This window comes from Centroberyx gerrardi, chromosome 10, assembly GCF_048128805.1.
Source record: "Centroberyx gerrardi isolate f3 chromosome 10, fCenGer3.hap1.cur.20231027, whole genome shotgun sequence".
NCBI classification, from domain to species: domain Eukaryota; kingdom Metazoa; phylum Chordata; class Actinopteri; order Beryciformes; family Berycidae; genus Centroberyx; species Centroberyx gerrardi.
Window position 1 is genome coordinate 26,613,228 of NC_136006.1, and position 12,866 is coordinate 26,626,093.

At 40.6% G+C, this 12,866-nt stretch overlaps 1 protein-coding gene across 2 annotated transcripts; it reads left to right on the forward strand.

The window, feature by feature from the left end:
- Positions 1-2,510: 2,510 nt before the first annotated feature.
- Positions 2,511-10,294, forward strand: znf148 (zinc finger protein 148). 2 transcript variants are annotated; one of them, XM_071898877.2, is made up of 7 exons: positions 2,511-2,583; positions 4,437-4,811; positions 5,960-6,091; positions 6,282-6,405; positions 6,671-6,754; positions 6,847-6,965; positions 7,615-10,294. In XM_071898877.2, the coding sequence occupies exons 2-7, from the start codon at positions 4,461-4,463 to the stop codon at positions 9,256-9,258; spliced, it is 2,454 nt and encodes an 817-aa protein (XP_071754978.1). In that variant the 5' UTR covers positions 2,511-2,583; positions 4,437-4,460; the 3' UTR covers positions 9,259-10,294. The 2 variants fall into 2 exon arrangements, with proteins under 2 accessions (XP_071754978.1, XP_071754979.1); XM_071898878.2 differs by having other exon boundaries at positions 5,960-6,085.
- Positions 10,295-12,866: the final 2,572 nt, after the last annotated feature.

Sequence of the window (12,866 nt, forward strand, 5' to 3'; positions counted from 1 at the left end):
ACCAGAGCCGGGGCAGAGCGGCGTGCGGCTCCGCGTCCGTCCGTCCTCAGTCTGCTATCCTCCCTCCTATCTCTCTCTCCTCCGCTCCTCTCCTCCGCTCCGGTGGCAACTGTTGAGGATGGAGCCCGGGGCTTTCTCGTGCACGCACGCACACATTTAGAGCGCGACGCACACGCACACGCACTCTCCCGACGCGGATATATGCACCGGCTATACGGGCGCGCAAAGCGTAGGGGGCTTCCCTTCCTAAGCGGAGCGCAGGAGTGGGCTATCTGTCCCCGGATCCACTCTCTCCCATAGCCTGTCGCTCATCAGAGGCGCCGAAAAGACAGAGACAGGAGGGGGGGGGAAGGAGAGATGACCGACGCGGTTCGTTCAAAGAAGGTTGCATTAAAAAAAACACACGCACAAAGCCCGAGGAAACGCAGGAAGATCACATCCAGCAGACAGACGTTTCTCCAGACAGAATGGAGAAGTCCTAAGTTGCGCGCCGCGCTGCTGCGCTCGGGTCGGCAAACAGGTTGATTAGTATTCCTCACGGCGGAGTGTCAGTGTGTGTGTGTGTGTGTGTGTGTGTGTGTGTGTGTGTGTGTGTGTGTGTGTGTGTGTGTGTGAGAGAGAGAGAGAGAGAGAGAGAGAGAGAGAGGGAGAGAGTGCTCGGCAGGATAGGCTATCATCTTATCACGACCCTCAACGTCCCATTTTGTGGCAGAGCAGTTAGCCGAAGGACGAACACAAGCGCAGAGCTGCAGGACTGCTGCTTTGAAGCCCGTTTCCACTTGGAGTGCGCTTTAAATTAGGTTATTATCGCCATAATTATGATATATTATAATTATAAGCTTGTCATTATTATCGCCATAACGCACCCCTTTGCGAAAAAGAACTAAAGTAGCCTGATCGCATAATAAATGACAGAGGAGAGAGAAATCTTTTAAGTCCCTATAGTAATATTATAGGAATATTATAGTGATTGGAGATAAAAGAAAAAAAGAAATTTAAATACGGCAAGGTCATTATAAACTCACTATTGAGTACCATAGACACAACTCCCAATAGGAATATTATAGGGATTTTTCCTAAGGGACCGTCCACATATTCTCTTCTATTCTATTCTATTGAGACAAGCTTAATGATGGTCAGTTGGAATGGATGGTAGCACTGCTGCTATTTTTGCACTTAGACGGTAGATTTGGATAACCAGGCCATTATGAAACATTACAACATTATCCTTAGGCCTATATTAAATTAACTTTGTTTTCCCAAATGTTTTACCATTACAGGTAGTCTATATACACCTAACAGAAGGAGGACACATCTCTCACACTTTGGCAACTGGCCCGGTCATTATAACCCCACAAACGTTTGTGGTTTCAGACTATCATTTACGCACAGAAATTGAGCCATATATCACTTTATCCCCAAACACCCCATCACACCCGTTTTTCACTATGCCTGCATGAAACTGCGATTGATGACTTTTAATTTCTACATGGATTTTATTACATGATCGGAAATCATATTTAGCTGACTATGAGATGTCCCACTGTTCATAGACTTACATGCAAAGAATTGCCTGTACTAGGCTTAGAAGACAGGTACATCATGGGTATCGGTTCACTAAACCCTATGGCAAAGTCCCTACTAATATCATTTACCACCAAAACTTCAAACTCACTCATATAGGCAGACTAGATTTCTGGGGACCAAGTGGAGCAATGACAAGATATTATTATATGGTCAATATGATAAATTATTAGGCCACCAAACAATCAGCTTAGAGGGAACATTGGTCCTGAATGTTCCCCCAATGTGACATTTTTAGATATGGCTTGCTAATAAATTTCTGGCCCGATCTTTGCTCTCCATTATAATGATAAAAACGACAAGATCAAACTTGGACTCAGTTATACTAAGGTATGGTGAGTGGCTCACTTCGTCATTCCTAACTGACTCCCCAGTTTAGGAAGCAAAAAAACACTGACTTATATATATATATATATATATATATATATATATATATATATATACATATATATATGTATATATATATATATATATAATTAGTCTGATCTGTGTGATTTAAAGGCTGTCAAAATGTATAAGCCTAATTTTAGAAGACAACGAAGAGAGGACTGCATGAAAAAGAAACAATTTCTCCATAGCGGCTTTATTTGGGTCTATTTATCTTGTAAATCACTTTGCACTGTTTTGATAAGTGCTTTATAAATAAAGATTATTAGTAGTAGTAGTAGTGGTAGACTAGCAGTATTAGTGGTAATAGCAGTAGTAGTAAGTGTAGTAGTAGGCCTACAGTAGGCTAGTAACAATAGTACAAGAAGTAGCAGTAGTAGTAGTAGCAGCCCAGTAGTACTAGCAGTACTAATGTTGAGAAGGAGCGCACTATTCACCCCATTAGCGAATGTCTATTGTTGGCCACTAGATGGCGACAAATAGGAGTTTTCTTGCCTTGGCTCATCAGATGTGATGTTGTATTTGACTATTCCGCACATCATCATTACACAGTACAGTCTTGCATAACAATCATGACAACTAAACGGATTTAACGATTAAGACGCATAGCAGGTAAGACAAAACAATATTGGCTTACATATAGCATAACTACCACCGAGGCGCACGGTATTGTTTCTCTTGTTAGCGAGCTAGCTAGTTAGCGAACGTTAGCTTAACTAGCCAGCTACAACATTGTGGCCTATTGACCAGAATGGCTGAGGAAGCTCCAAGCGCTAGCCCGAAAGCTAACTAGCTCGCCAGATAAGTTTCGTGAAATGTACAAACAAGTTGTGTGTTTTGCCATGTATCGCGTTTAATCTGAGGTGGAATAGTTTGTTGGTTAAAGCATATGACATGACATAACTTAGGAAAATGAATGTCAATTGAATATTATAATATCAGACATTAACACTAGTCAAAGACGGACCATTTTTGCAGCAAGTTGCTAGCAGCTAACAAACTAGCTCAAACAGGCCTTTGACAAGCCCTGTCAATGTAGCAAAAATAAAAATACAACTTCCGGCCTCAGCCTTCAAAATAAAACACTTATTGACGCACGTATGTTTTAATGTTTATACGGTAGAACATAGTACACGTATGCGGCATATGGCATGGGCCTGTATGGCATTGGGAGCCCCCCTTCTATGCGAATATGCTACTGAAATAGGTTATTTGATTTTGCAGTAGACACCCATGTAAGATGTATCTTGAAGGTTGGTTTGAGAATACCTTTATGTATTTTTTGCAGTCCTGTACTTACAGCATCTTGCATTGTGCCATTGCTGTGGAATGGACATTTTACACAAAATACGTATTAAACAGCTGGAATTTAACTCCATATTTATTGTAATGTTTCCACTGAGTGTTTTGAGACTATGTTGGAGTGACAATCTTAGTCTTTTACTTTGAAGGGCAAACTGCCTTACTTCCGATCGCACTTCAGCAGTAATGTAGCTACCGTTACGAAGCTTCTTTGACAAGCGTAGCTAGCTAGGTAGATACTTGGACTTAACCCACTTTAGTGACTGTATGAGTGTGGTCACACATGACACTGAGTGGCTGCTGCAGTGGGTGTTTTTAGCCGATACAAATACTTCACCCACTGGCCCATGGGTCTAACTAGTTGACCGTCTCAAACTATTGTAAAATGGTCCGCTAGCGCTACGTTAGCAACCGTTCCAAGACCAAGTAATGCAGAGCTGTATTTGTTTGAGTGTAATGCAAAGTAACAGGCAATGTTGGGGTAATGTTGCAGTAAAATCTCTCATTGGTTAGCTAACTAGAAAACCTAATTTTCTAGCTTTCTTTTTGGTAGGCCTATTAGAAATAACTTGGTGTCCACATTGTGAATGATTGACATTTAGTCCTGATACGTTCCGCTCCCTTTGCTTGGAGAGCACGTCACGCCAAACATCAGTCAAATTCTGTCAATATGATGCTGCCTTGCCTATCGGCAAACGTACATACCTCATAGAACATGACTTAAGACCTGTTACGAATCGATAGGGTCCTCTGATAATTTCGGCGTATAGATGATAAATCAGGCAGCGCATTATAATAAAATATCTCCCTCCATGTTATATTATGGTGGGAAAAGATTATGGGAATAATAGGCGAACCAGTTATAAAAGTGGAAATATTATTCAGTAAATGTGTTGCATGGTGGATTGGATACATGCCGAATTTAAGAGTGGCTCCTAACTACTCCTGGAGCATATTAAATAATGTTCTACAAGGTATGTGCATTTGCCAATAAGCAAGGCAATAATAAACTGTCAAATCTTTGTATGGAGTGAATGGGAGAATAGAACCTGTCAGAACTATAGGACATAACTTGGTGTCAGCATTGAGAGTGATTGATATTTGGCCTTCAATCATTGTTCAGTCATCTCTGTCCCTCTCTCTCTCTCTCTGTCCTTTCACAGACTCAAGAACCAGTCTAAATAAAGATGAACATTGATGACAAGTTGGAGGGCATGCTGCTGAAATGCAGCAGTGGAGGAGTAGATGGAGGAGGGAGGGTCGGGCTGGGGAGTGGAGGGGGCCTGGTGGTGATGACCCTGGGAGAACGGTCACTGGCCAACCACCCTCTGTTGGCCGAGGACGACGACGATGAAGACGAAGATGAGGACTTGACCGGAAGCTCACTGGTTACACATGACTTGGTCCCTCCGGAGCAACTGATGATGCAGGAGGAGATGACAAAGAATGATGGAGGAGGAGGAGAGGGAGGAGGAGAGGTGGGAGTGCATTTCCCCCTTAAACTCTCCAATAAGTTGCCCTGCTCGCTCCATATGCCAGTGAGTTTCATGCTGGTTTAGTAGTGGTCCTTGTTTGAAACTATCTATTCAGCGGTATTTTGATTAGATGATTCTTATGGATACAATACCCAGTCTCCACATAATCATACTCTCAATGAATTTTCAAGATTATATCTTTTGGTCATACCATCCCACATAACATCAGTTCAGCCATATCAGTCCTTTGAACACTCATAAATCAACCAAGGATTGACCCATCACTGAATCCCACCCCTCACCGCTATTAATAGCTATTGCATTTCAGACAAACAGTCCTACTTGGCATAGTGTCAGGTTGCAAAACAATGGTGTTTGCCAGTGGGATTGCCAAAGAGGCAATAAAACTTTCAAAAACAGACTGATTTAATATTGTCAAGAGGCATTTAAAATGCCTACAGTTTGCCATGGATAGATGTATCCAACATTTTGAGTTGAGTACAGTGGTATATGCAAGAATGTATGACATCAATGCTAGACGGAGAAACCCCATTCCACCCCAAAGGTGGTCATTGAAAACAACAGCATTCATAAACAACACTGTTCATGCACTGCAGATTAAGATTAAATGTCAGCTTCAGGTATTTCGGAGAAGCAAGAAGATCTTATCAGTTTAATACCATAATGTCACCCCCTCCCCGCAGCTAACTGACTTAACCTTTGATAATTAATGTTAGCCAAATGATCAAAGTTAATAAATGTTAATCATATTCTGTCATCAGATGAGTATGGCAGATAGTCATTGAACAATACCTATTATTCTCTTGCTGGTGCTGAAACCTTGGAACTAGGTTATTTTTCTTTGTGTTGAGACAATCATGCGGTTGCCCACACAGCTTGAATCACAGGAGACATTTTGCAATGTTCTGGTTTGGTTTAGAAAATTCGATAAGAAAAATACTTCCTCCAGCCTCTCAGGATACATTCAATCATTAGTGTATGTACTCCATGCACATGCCCCATTCACCATTTTATTCCCCCCACCTAGAAAAATAGAGGAAAAAAAGCTCACATCTGAATCAAATGCTTGTCCGCCTAAGGTGTAGAATGTTGAAAGTTGTCGGCATTCGAGGGGAGCGGTTTGGAAATAGGCCAGCTGCTTTGTTTGTAATGACAAAAGTGTCTCCCTATCCATGGTCCTGCTTTCACAGTTGAACATCAAGCAGGAGCTGAAGCTGTCTGAGCCACTGGTCCAGATGAAGAAGGACAAGAAGCAAGCTAAGGACCTGATGGTGTGTCCCAAGAAGAAGAAGAGGAAGCAACGCTCGCCAGCTAAGGTGCAAGTGAGAAAAGTTCTTAATGATATTCAGCAATTTTAAATAAGTAGGTTAATGGTGGAGATGGCCTGCAATGCACGTGTGAGTGTGAAGAGCATTATTTCAGAAAATGTATGAATTTCCATAGTGACAGCTATAAGAGACAAACAAAGGCTATTATCTTTATTTTTTATTCTTTTTTCCTCTCCTATGATAGATTCTCACTATCAATGACGATGGATCATTGGGCCTCCAAAACCCCAAGTGTCACGTTTGTGTTCACTGTAACGCTGCATTCCGAACCAACTACCATCTGCAGAGACATGTCTTCATCCACACTGGTATGAATTACACGTTAACATTACAGAATATATACTGACATACTATTAACTTCTTTGCTTGAAATTAGATATTATGGTGATGATGTACAAATTCCTTCATAAGTGAAGCTAGGTTTCAAAGATCAAGAGATGAATTGTCAAGCTAAAGGGGAACAATGCAAGAAAAAATAATACTGCAAAGCTACTTTGAGTGTCATATTAAACACAATGTCTGCATTGTTATTCATATGCTGAGGTTAATGTATTATTCAATCTGGTTCACCAGGTGAGAAGCCATTTCAGTGCAGCCAGTGTGACATGCGCTTCATTCAGAAATATTTGCTCCAGAGACACGAAAAGATCCATACTGGTGAGTGAAGGATGAAGGACATCAATAGCCATGTCTCACTTTTTTAGTCTTCCACGGATTATATTTTTTTCTCTTTTTGTCTCTTTGCCTAGGTGAGAAGCCCTTTCGCTGTGATGAGTGTGGGATGAGGTTCATCCAGAAGTATCACATGGAGAGACACAAGAGGACCCACAGTGGAGAGAAGCCCTACCAGTGTGACTACTGTCACCAGGTAAGCCGTGTTTCTGTTTACTAGTAAATTACTGCATCTGAAGCTAGAGGACAGTTTAATAAGGAGCTAAATCCGTGTTGTAGTACTTAAAGACACCATAAAATGGAAATTAGAACTCAGACTATTAAGTGGCTCTATATATAGACAGGACTTGAAATTCAGTTGAGAGTTTAAGAGTTGATGAAAATACTAGCCAAAGGCCCAATAGTAGCTGCTGATAAGTATTTGAGGAGGTGGCAATAAAAATTAAAGAGGCAGTGATGAAATGTGATTGCAGTCAAACCAATTTCAGTTTACTGGGAACATTGTGCCTTTTTGGAAAACAGTAGCATTGTTACCTGAGAAATGAGCACCCAGCTCAGCACCTCAAGCAAGATGTCAATCAAAATATCACTTCCCTGAGTGCAGGCTGAGTAAGCTACCATTCACAGAGTTTATACGCAGAATGGAAAAAAAGTAAGTTCTTGGATGTTTTGAGTGCATATTTCTTGTTGGCATAAAGTTTGTGAATGCATTTTTTCTTTTTTGGTCTGTATTGCCTCCTTGGCATACGTTACGGGTAACTACAAAGCTTAACAACTTAAGTTTTTCATTACATGGTGTCTGTAAGCTGCTACAATAGAAACAATGTTCATTCTTATTTCCACAGTACTTCTCCAGAACAGACCGGGTTTTAAAGCACAGGCGAATGTGTCATGAGAACAGAGAGAGGAAGGCCAACAAGGCAGCTGGGAAAGTTGGATCTTTGCATGAAACTGACTCGCTAGGCCTCTCCTTTCCTGCCAAAGAGTGTTCACTGCCCAAGAAAAAGCGTCAGAAGTGTTCAGACAAGTTGCAGAGCTCAGCCGCTTCCACTGCTGCCCAAATGGAAGGGCACACTGTTGCTGTCTTGGGAACAGAGGAAAAAGAGGAGCAGAGACAGAGCAAAATTGAATGTCTACCTCTCTATGCCGTCTCCTCCAAAGTCAAACATGAGTATGTGATAGCAGACTACTCCGTGGAACTTCCTGAAGAATCAGCTAGCCGCCACCAAGAGGGAGAGGTGTCATCTGAAGAGATTCCTCCTCCTAAACTGGTCCTGAAGAAGGTCCCCAAGAGGAGTCTTAAGCAGTCCAGTGAACAACCCCCTCCCAGCCTGTCCCCTTTGTCTTCCTTTGAGGAAAACAGTAAGGTCACTCGGTACACCTTTGAGATTGTGGACAAACAAGGCCTTTTGGACGTGGAGAGCAACACTGAACTTGAGCCAGTTGAAACTCTTCAAGGAGGACCAACCAAGCCAGCAGCCAGCAGCACAAACTATGATGACGCCATGCAGTTCCTCAAGAAGAAACGTTATCTACAGGCTGCAATGGCCAACAACAATCGGGATTATGCCCTCAACACAAGCAGCATCTCTTCTCAGCCGTCTGTTACACAAACTGTGGTGTCAACTGTCATTGATGAAACTGTCCCTGCCACCATCCTGGAACCCCAGCCCATCAACACGGAGATTAAGGCAACCCATGACAAGAACGTGTTGCCAGACGAGGTTCTCCAGACTCTGTTGGACCACTACTCCAACAAAACTAACGGGCAGTCGGACATCTCCTTCAGTGTGGCAGACACGGAGGTGACCTCGAGCATATCCATCAACTCCTCGGATGTCTCAGACAGCAGCCCTGTGGAGAGCCTGGGAGCCTCCAGCGCCCAGACTCAGCCGCCTACTGAGAAGGTCAGCCTCTTGCAAGAGTACTCCAAGTTCCTCCAGCAAGCCCTGGAGAGGACCAGCCAGAACGACAGCTACCTGAGCAGCCAGAGCCTCAGCCTGGTCTCCGAGAGCCCCACCCTAGCCGGGCAGCCTCTGTTCTCCACGGAGAAACAGTTCCCTTCCCCCAGCAGGTTCAAATCAGGGATGAGCTCTCCGCTAAGGTCCACTTTAGAGAAACCTCACTTTGGATTGCTGGTGGGGGACTCCCAGCACTCATTTTCGTTTTCAGGTGATGAGACCACCCCTCCCTCTGCGGTGTCCCCAGCCGAGGAAGACTTTCTGGAACAGGTCTCGCCCTCCAAAAAGTCAGACTCTTCACAAGGGATGCTGCAGACTTTTCAAATCAGCACCTTTGATCAGAACTTCAGATCTCATTTCCAGACATCGAGGTCGGGAGCCTCTTCACAGTTCACTATTGCCAATGGACAAGTTAGTCTTCGAGGACACAGCACAGACTTCTCAGAGTTCCCCTTAGTTACAGTCACTGAGACCAGGTCTCAACTCAACCCCTCCCCTGACGTTTCATCCAGTGAAACCTTTGGCTGAGGAGAGGGGAAAAGGATTCATACCTGTAATCATTTCAGTGGCACTTTATATCCCATGTCCTCTGTTCTGCCAAAACATGTCCCATTGCAAATGTGTGCTCTTGCTCAAAGCATTGTTACTTTTTTTTCTTTCTTTTTCTGGTAAGTTTAACTTTACAGAATGGGAATAATGGAAATGGAAAAAGCATAATTAGCATCCCCCCTAAAAAAAGAATTTGAATGGTGCATGGGTATATTTCATGCTCCATTCAAAGAAGAATGTACATCAAGACATTAGCGACCAAAGCGTAATGCAAGGGATATAGTGGAATGTTCTCTCATATCATTGCCATAGATTATTTGTATTTAAATTTTGTGTTTATTGTCAATCATTTTTACCTAACAATTCCTTGCACAAAAATTTGATCAAGTCATTGTTGCTGCTTAATGCAATATTTTCCACTTACTAAAATGTAGGCCTATATATGTAGCCTATGCCTTTTTGCTGTTTGCTACCTCCCCTTGCTGTTTATCTGGTAAGAAACTAAGCAGAAGCAACTGAAATTAATTTCAAGTTCATTCCGAGACACTTTTTATTCCAACTGTTAAACACGCATGTCAAATTGCCTCTTCAAACGGAAACATGATTACGACATCATGATTGATTCTTCGTCTTATGTTGAAGTCACTTTATTTGCCGTCACCTGAAGCAGGTGTTGCTACAGGATGTGCTTAATGAATGGTATAGGAGAGATTTTTCTGATTGTATTTATCTGGTATGGATTCCAGTATATTTTTGATTCACAGATTGGCTTTAATTTGGTTGCTGTGGTGGCCAATAAGAATAATATAGACCTAATTATGTGTTTCTTAGAATTTGATTTCTATTGCTATTTTCACATTTAACATTGTGTGTGTTCATTTCCTGCCTTTGTGGCAGGATATGTTGGCACAGATTAGACTTTTTTCACCTAGTGATGAAAGGTTAGGCTATCTAATGAAAAGGCTTAATAGTCTAGGCTCTTAGGGAAATTGGGCTTTAATAGATTAAAACTTTTTTTTTTTGCAAAAATTGCAGTTCTCATACACTTAATGGTTGCAGAATAATGCTCATTTCCTGTTACTACAGTAAGCGAGTTGTAATGAAATTACTAACCTGGATTGCGCTTAATCTGTGCATATAATTTGCACATTTGTCATTAAAGGGGAATGTATGTACTCTCACAGTAGAATTGGCAGTAATGCTTTTACTTAATAGGCATTTTTTCTATTAAATGAGATGTCTGAGATGATGACTGATCCATTAGTAGAAATACTTGTATCAGATTTGCTTTAAAAGAAATTTGGTGTAACTGCCCCCCAACCCCCCAACTCCATGCTTTAGTCACTTAATGTTATAGCTCTTGTCACCACCGATTTGCAGTGGTTTGTTTGTTTTCCCTCCTTGGAAGCATGGGTTTATTTAGGGACACAAACAGGTGAAGACAACCCATTGTATTGTGATTGAAAGTCAAAGTTTAACCATGCTGTATGGTCAAATATAAATGTGGAAATAGGTATTTGCTTTTCCAGTTTCATTAGTTTTGCATCTGTGCCTATTTTTTTTTATATTCCAGCCTTTCCTATGCCCATTCCTATGTATGTCTTTCTTTTTACTTAGTCGATGCTCTAAGGCTAGTAATTTCACTTGCACAATATTAAACACATAAGCTATCAGTCTATTCACTCTGTAATCTTAAATTAAGATCTAACTAGGAACTTCTTTTCATCTTGGTTGTTCATCATATTTTAGTATTTTAAGTATCCAGGACTGACCTCTTGTGAGAGGCAAGAAATAGCACCAAGACAAATTCTCAGCATAATATCTGTGGTTATAAAATATGGTATTTTAATGGACTGTCCTGCAGTATGTGTATATGAGTGCAGAATCATGTTTCAGATGTCTGTAGTTTTGATAATTGATTCTTTCTTATTTACAAACTAGAATTCAGTGGTAAGCCACATTTGTTCAGGCCTTGAGGAAACTATGCGGTTTTAAAAACAAAAGGTCAAGTGAGCTTTCTACGATACTGTCAGACATTACGTTGTTGATTTTTTTTATGTGCGTGTGATGTCTTGCTTTTGGTGCTATTGTTCAAAAACACTGATTTTATGTGTACCATCAAATTAGGTTTTGACATTGAAGTTCAGCTCCCTCTTTACTTGTTACAATTCTACTGACAATCAGGGACAGACAGCACCCATATTCTAAATCAAATAGCTAATTTTTCCTCTTTGAACATTCCTCCTAGAATGTATAGAAATGATCCTGCTGTAAATATCTTGTATATTTTTCACATTGTGCATTTTTATGTTCTGAGAAATACTGGTATTTGTCAGTAGAGTGACAAGGCTTGTGCAAGAGACACTTTTTGTCAGTGGAGTGCACATTAATGCAGTTTTTTTTTTTTTTCCCAACATTTCTCAGATCGACAATGAACCCGCTTCACTTGCAGTCAAAAGTGTGGCTTTCAGAGAGTTGTATATATCTCACCATGGTTATCAATATTAAATTGTCAATTTTTCACAGTTTGGTTAGTTTGAAAAAAAAAAAATCAGTGAATTATGAATCCCTCGCAAATTATGTGCAGTCGATCATGTATGTTGATAGGCTGTTTTCTACAACTGTTATGTTGATGATGAAAAGCATTTAAAGTCCCTCCCCCTATGAAATTATATGTGTGATTGAAATACTCCACTAGCTACCTATTCAGATGTAAGCACTTTTTAAAAGCACAGTGCAGATTAATATTTCTGCTTTGGTAATTGTAACCTTTAAGTTCTTTGTTGTGACTTTAAATTCAAATCGGCAATTTAAAATGCAAAATATTGTTGGTGGAAAATAATCAAATTATATGAGCAGTACTACAATCCATGGTATTTTTTTTTTCCTGTTTTTAAGTAACTATTAACCATAACCTGGCCATAAGTGTCCTTGTATAAGCTGGAGAAAAAAATCTTTGTTTTGTGTAAAAAAAAATGTGTGAATGATGAACTTTTTGATAAAAACTATTTTTGAAACATGTTGCATAAGGCACTGATATGTATATCATATGCAGTCACTATTGCTACCCTCATTTATCTCTGTATGATTCATAGATGTGTCAAGATCTTTCAAATATGGACAGGAATCCTCTCGAGTCGGACTTGACTCTGGTATTTTCATACTTTTAAAGAACTTGAGAAGGAAGCCCTACTGCTCCACTGGGGGAACTGATCATAAGTTAGACAGTAAGGTTTATTTGCATGGTCTCTAACTTGTTGGGTCGAGTGAACTTGTTTTATGAATATTAATGTGCAGCTTTAATTGTAGCTGATTAATTTCAGTAAAAGTAGCCCATATGATTAGATTTTTGCAATATATTATGATTTGTAAACGACCGGATTAAATCGTTGTTTTGATTGTTGTGTGTCATGTCCTTATAAATAAAATAATTCACAGTATTTTTGACTTTCAGTTGTTTTTGATATGCAAAGCCTATTCAGGTGTTTGACATTCACATTCCATCCAAATGAAGTCCAAGGAATAAATTGAAGGAGAGCATCATATCACTTAAATCTTTAGTTGAATTGATTGCTTGACCCTGCAAA

Coding starts and splice junctions, on each gene's coding strand:
- znf148 (XM_071898877.2), top strand. CDS start 4,461: ATGAACATTGATGACAAGTTGGAGGGCATGCTGCTGAAATGCAGCAGT. Junction 6,092..6,281: donor GCTCGCCAGCTAAGGTGCAA/GTGAGAAAAGTT, acceptor CTCCTATGATAG/ATTCTCACTATCAATGACGA. Junction 6,755..6,846: donor ACACGAAAAGATCCATACTG/GTGAGTGAAGGA, acceptor CTCTTTGCCTAG/GTGAGAAGCCCTTTCGCTGT.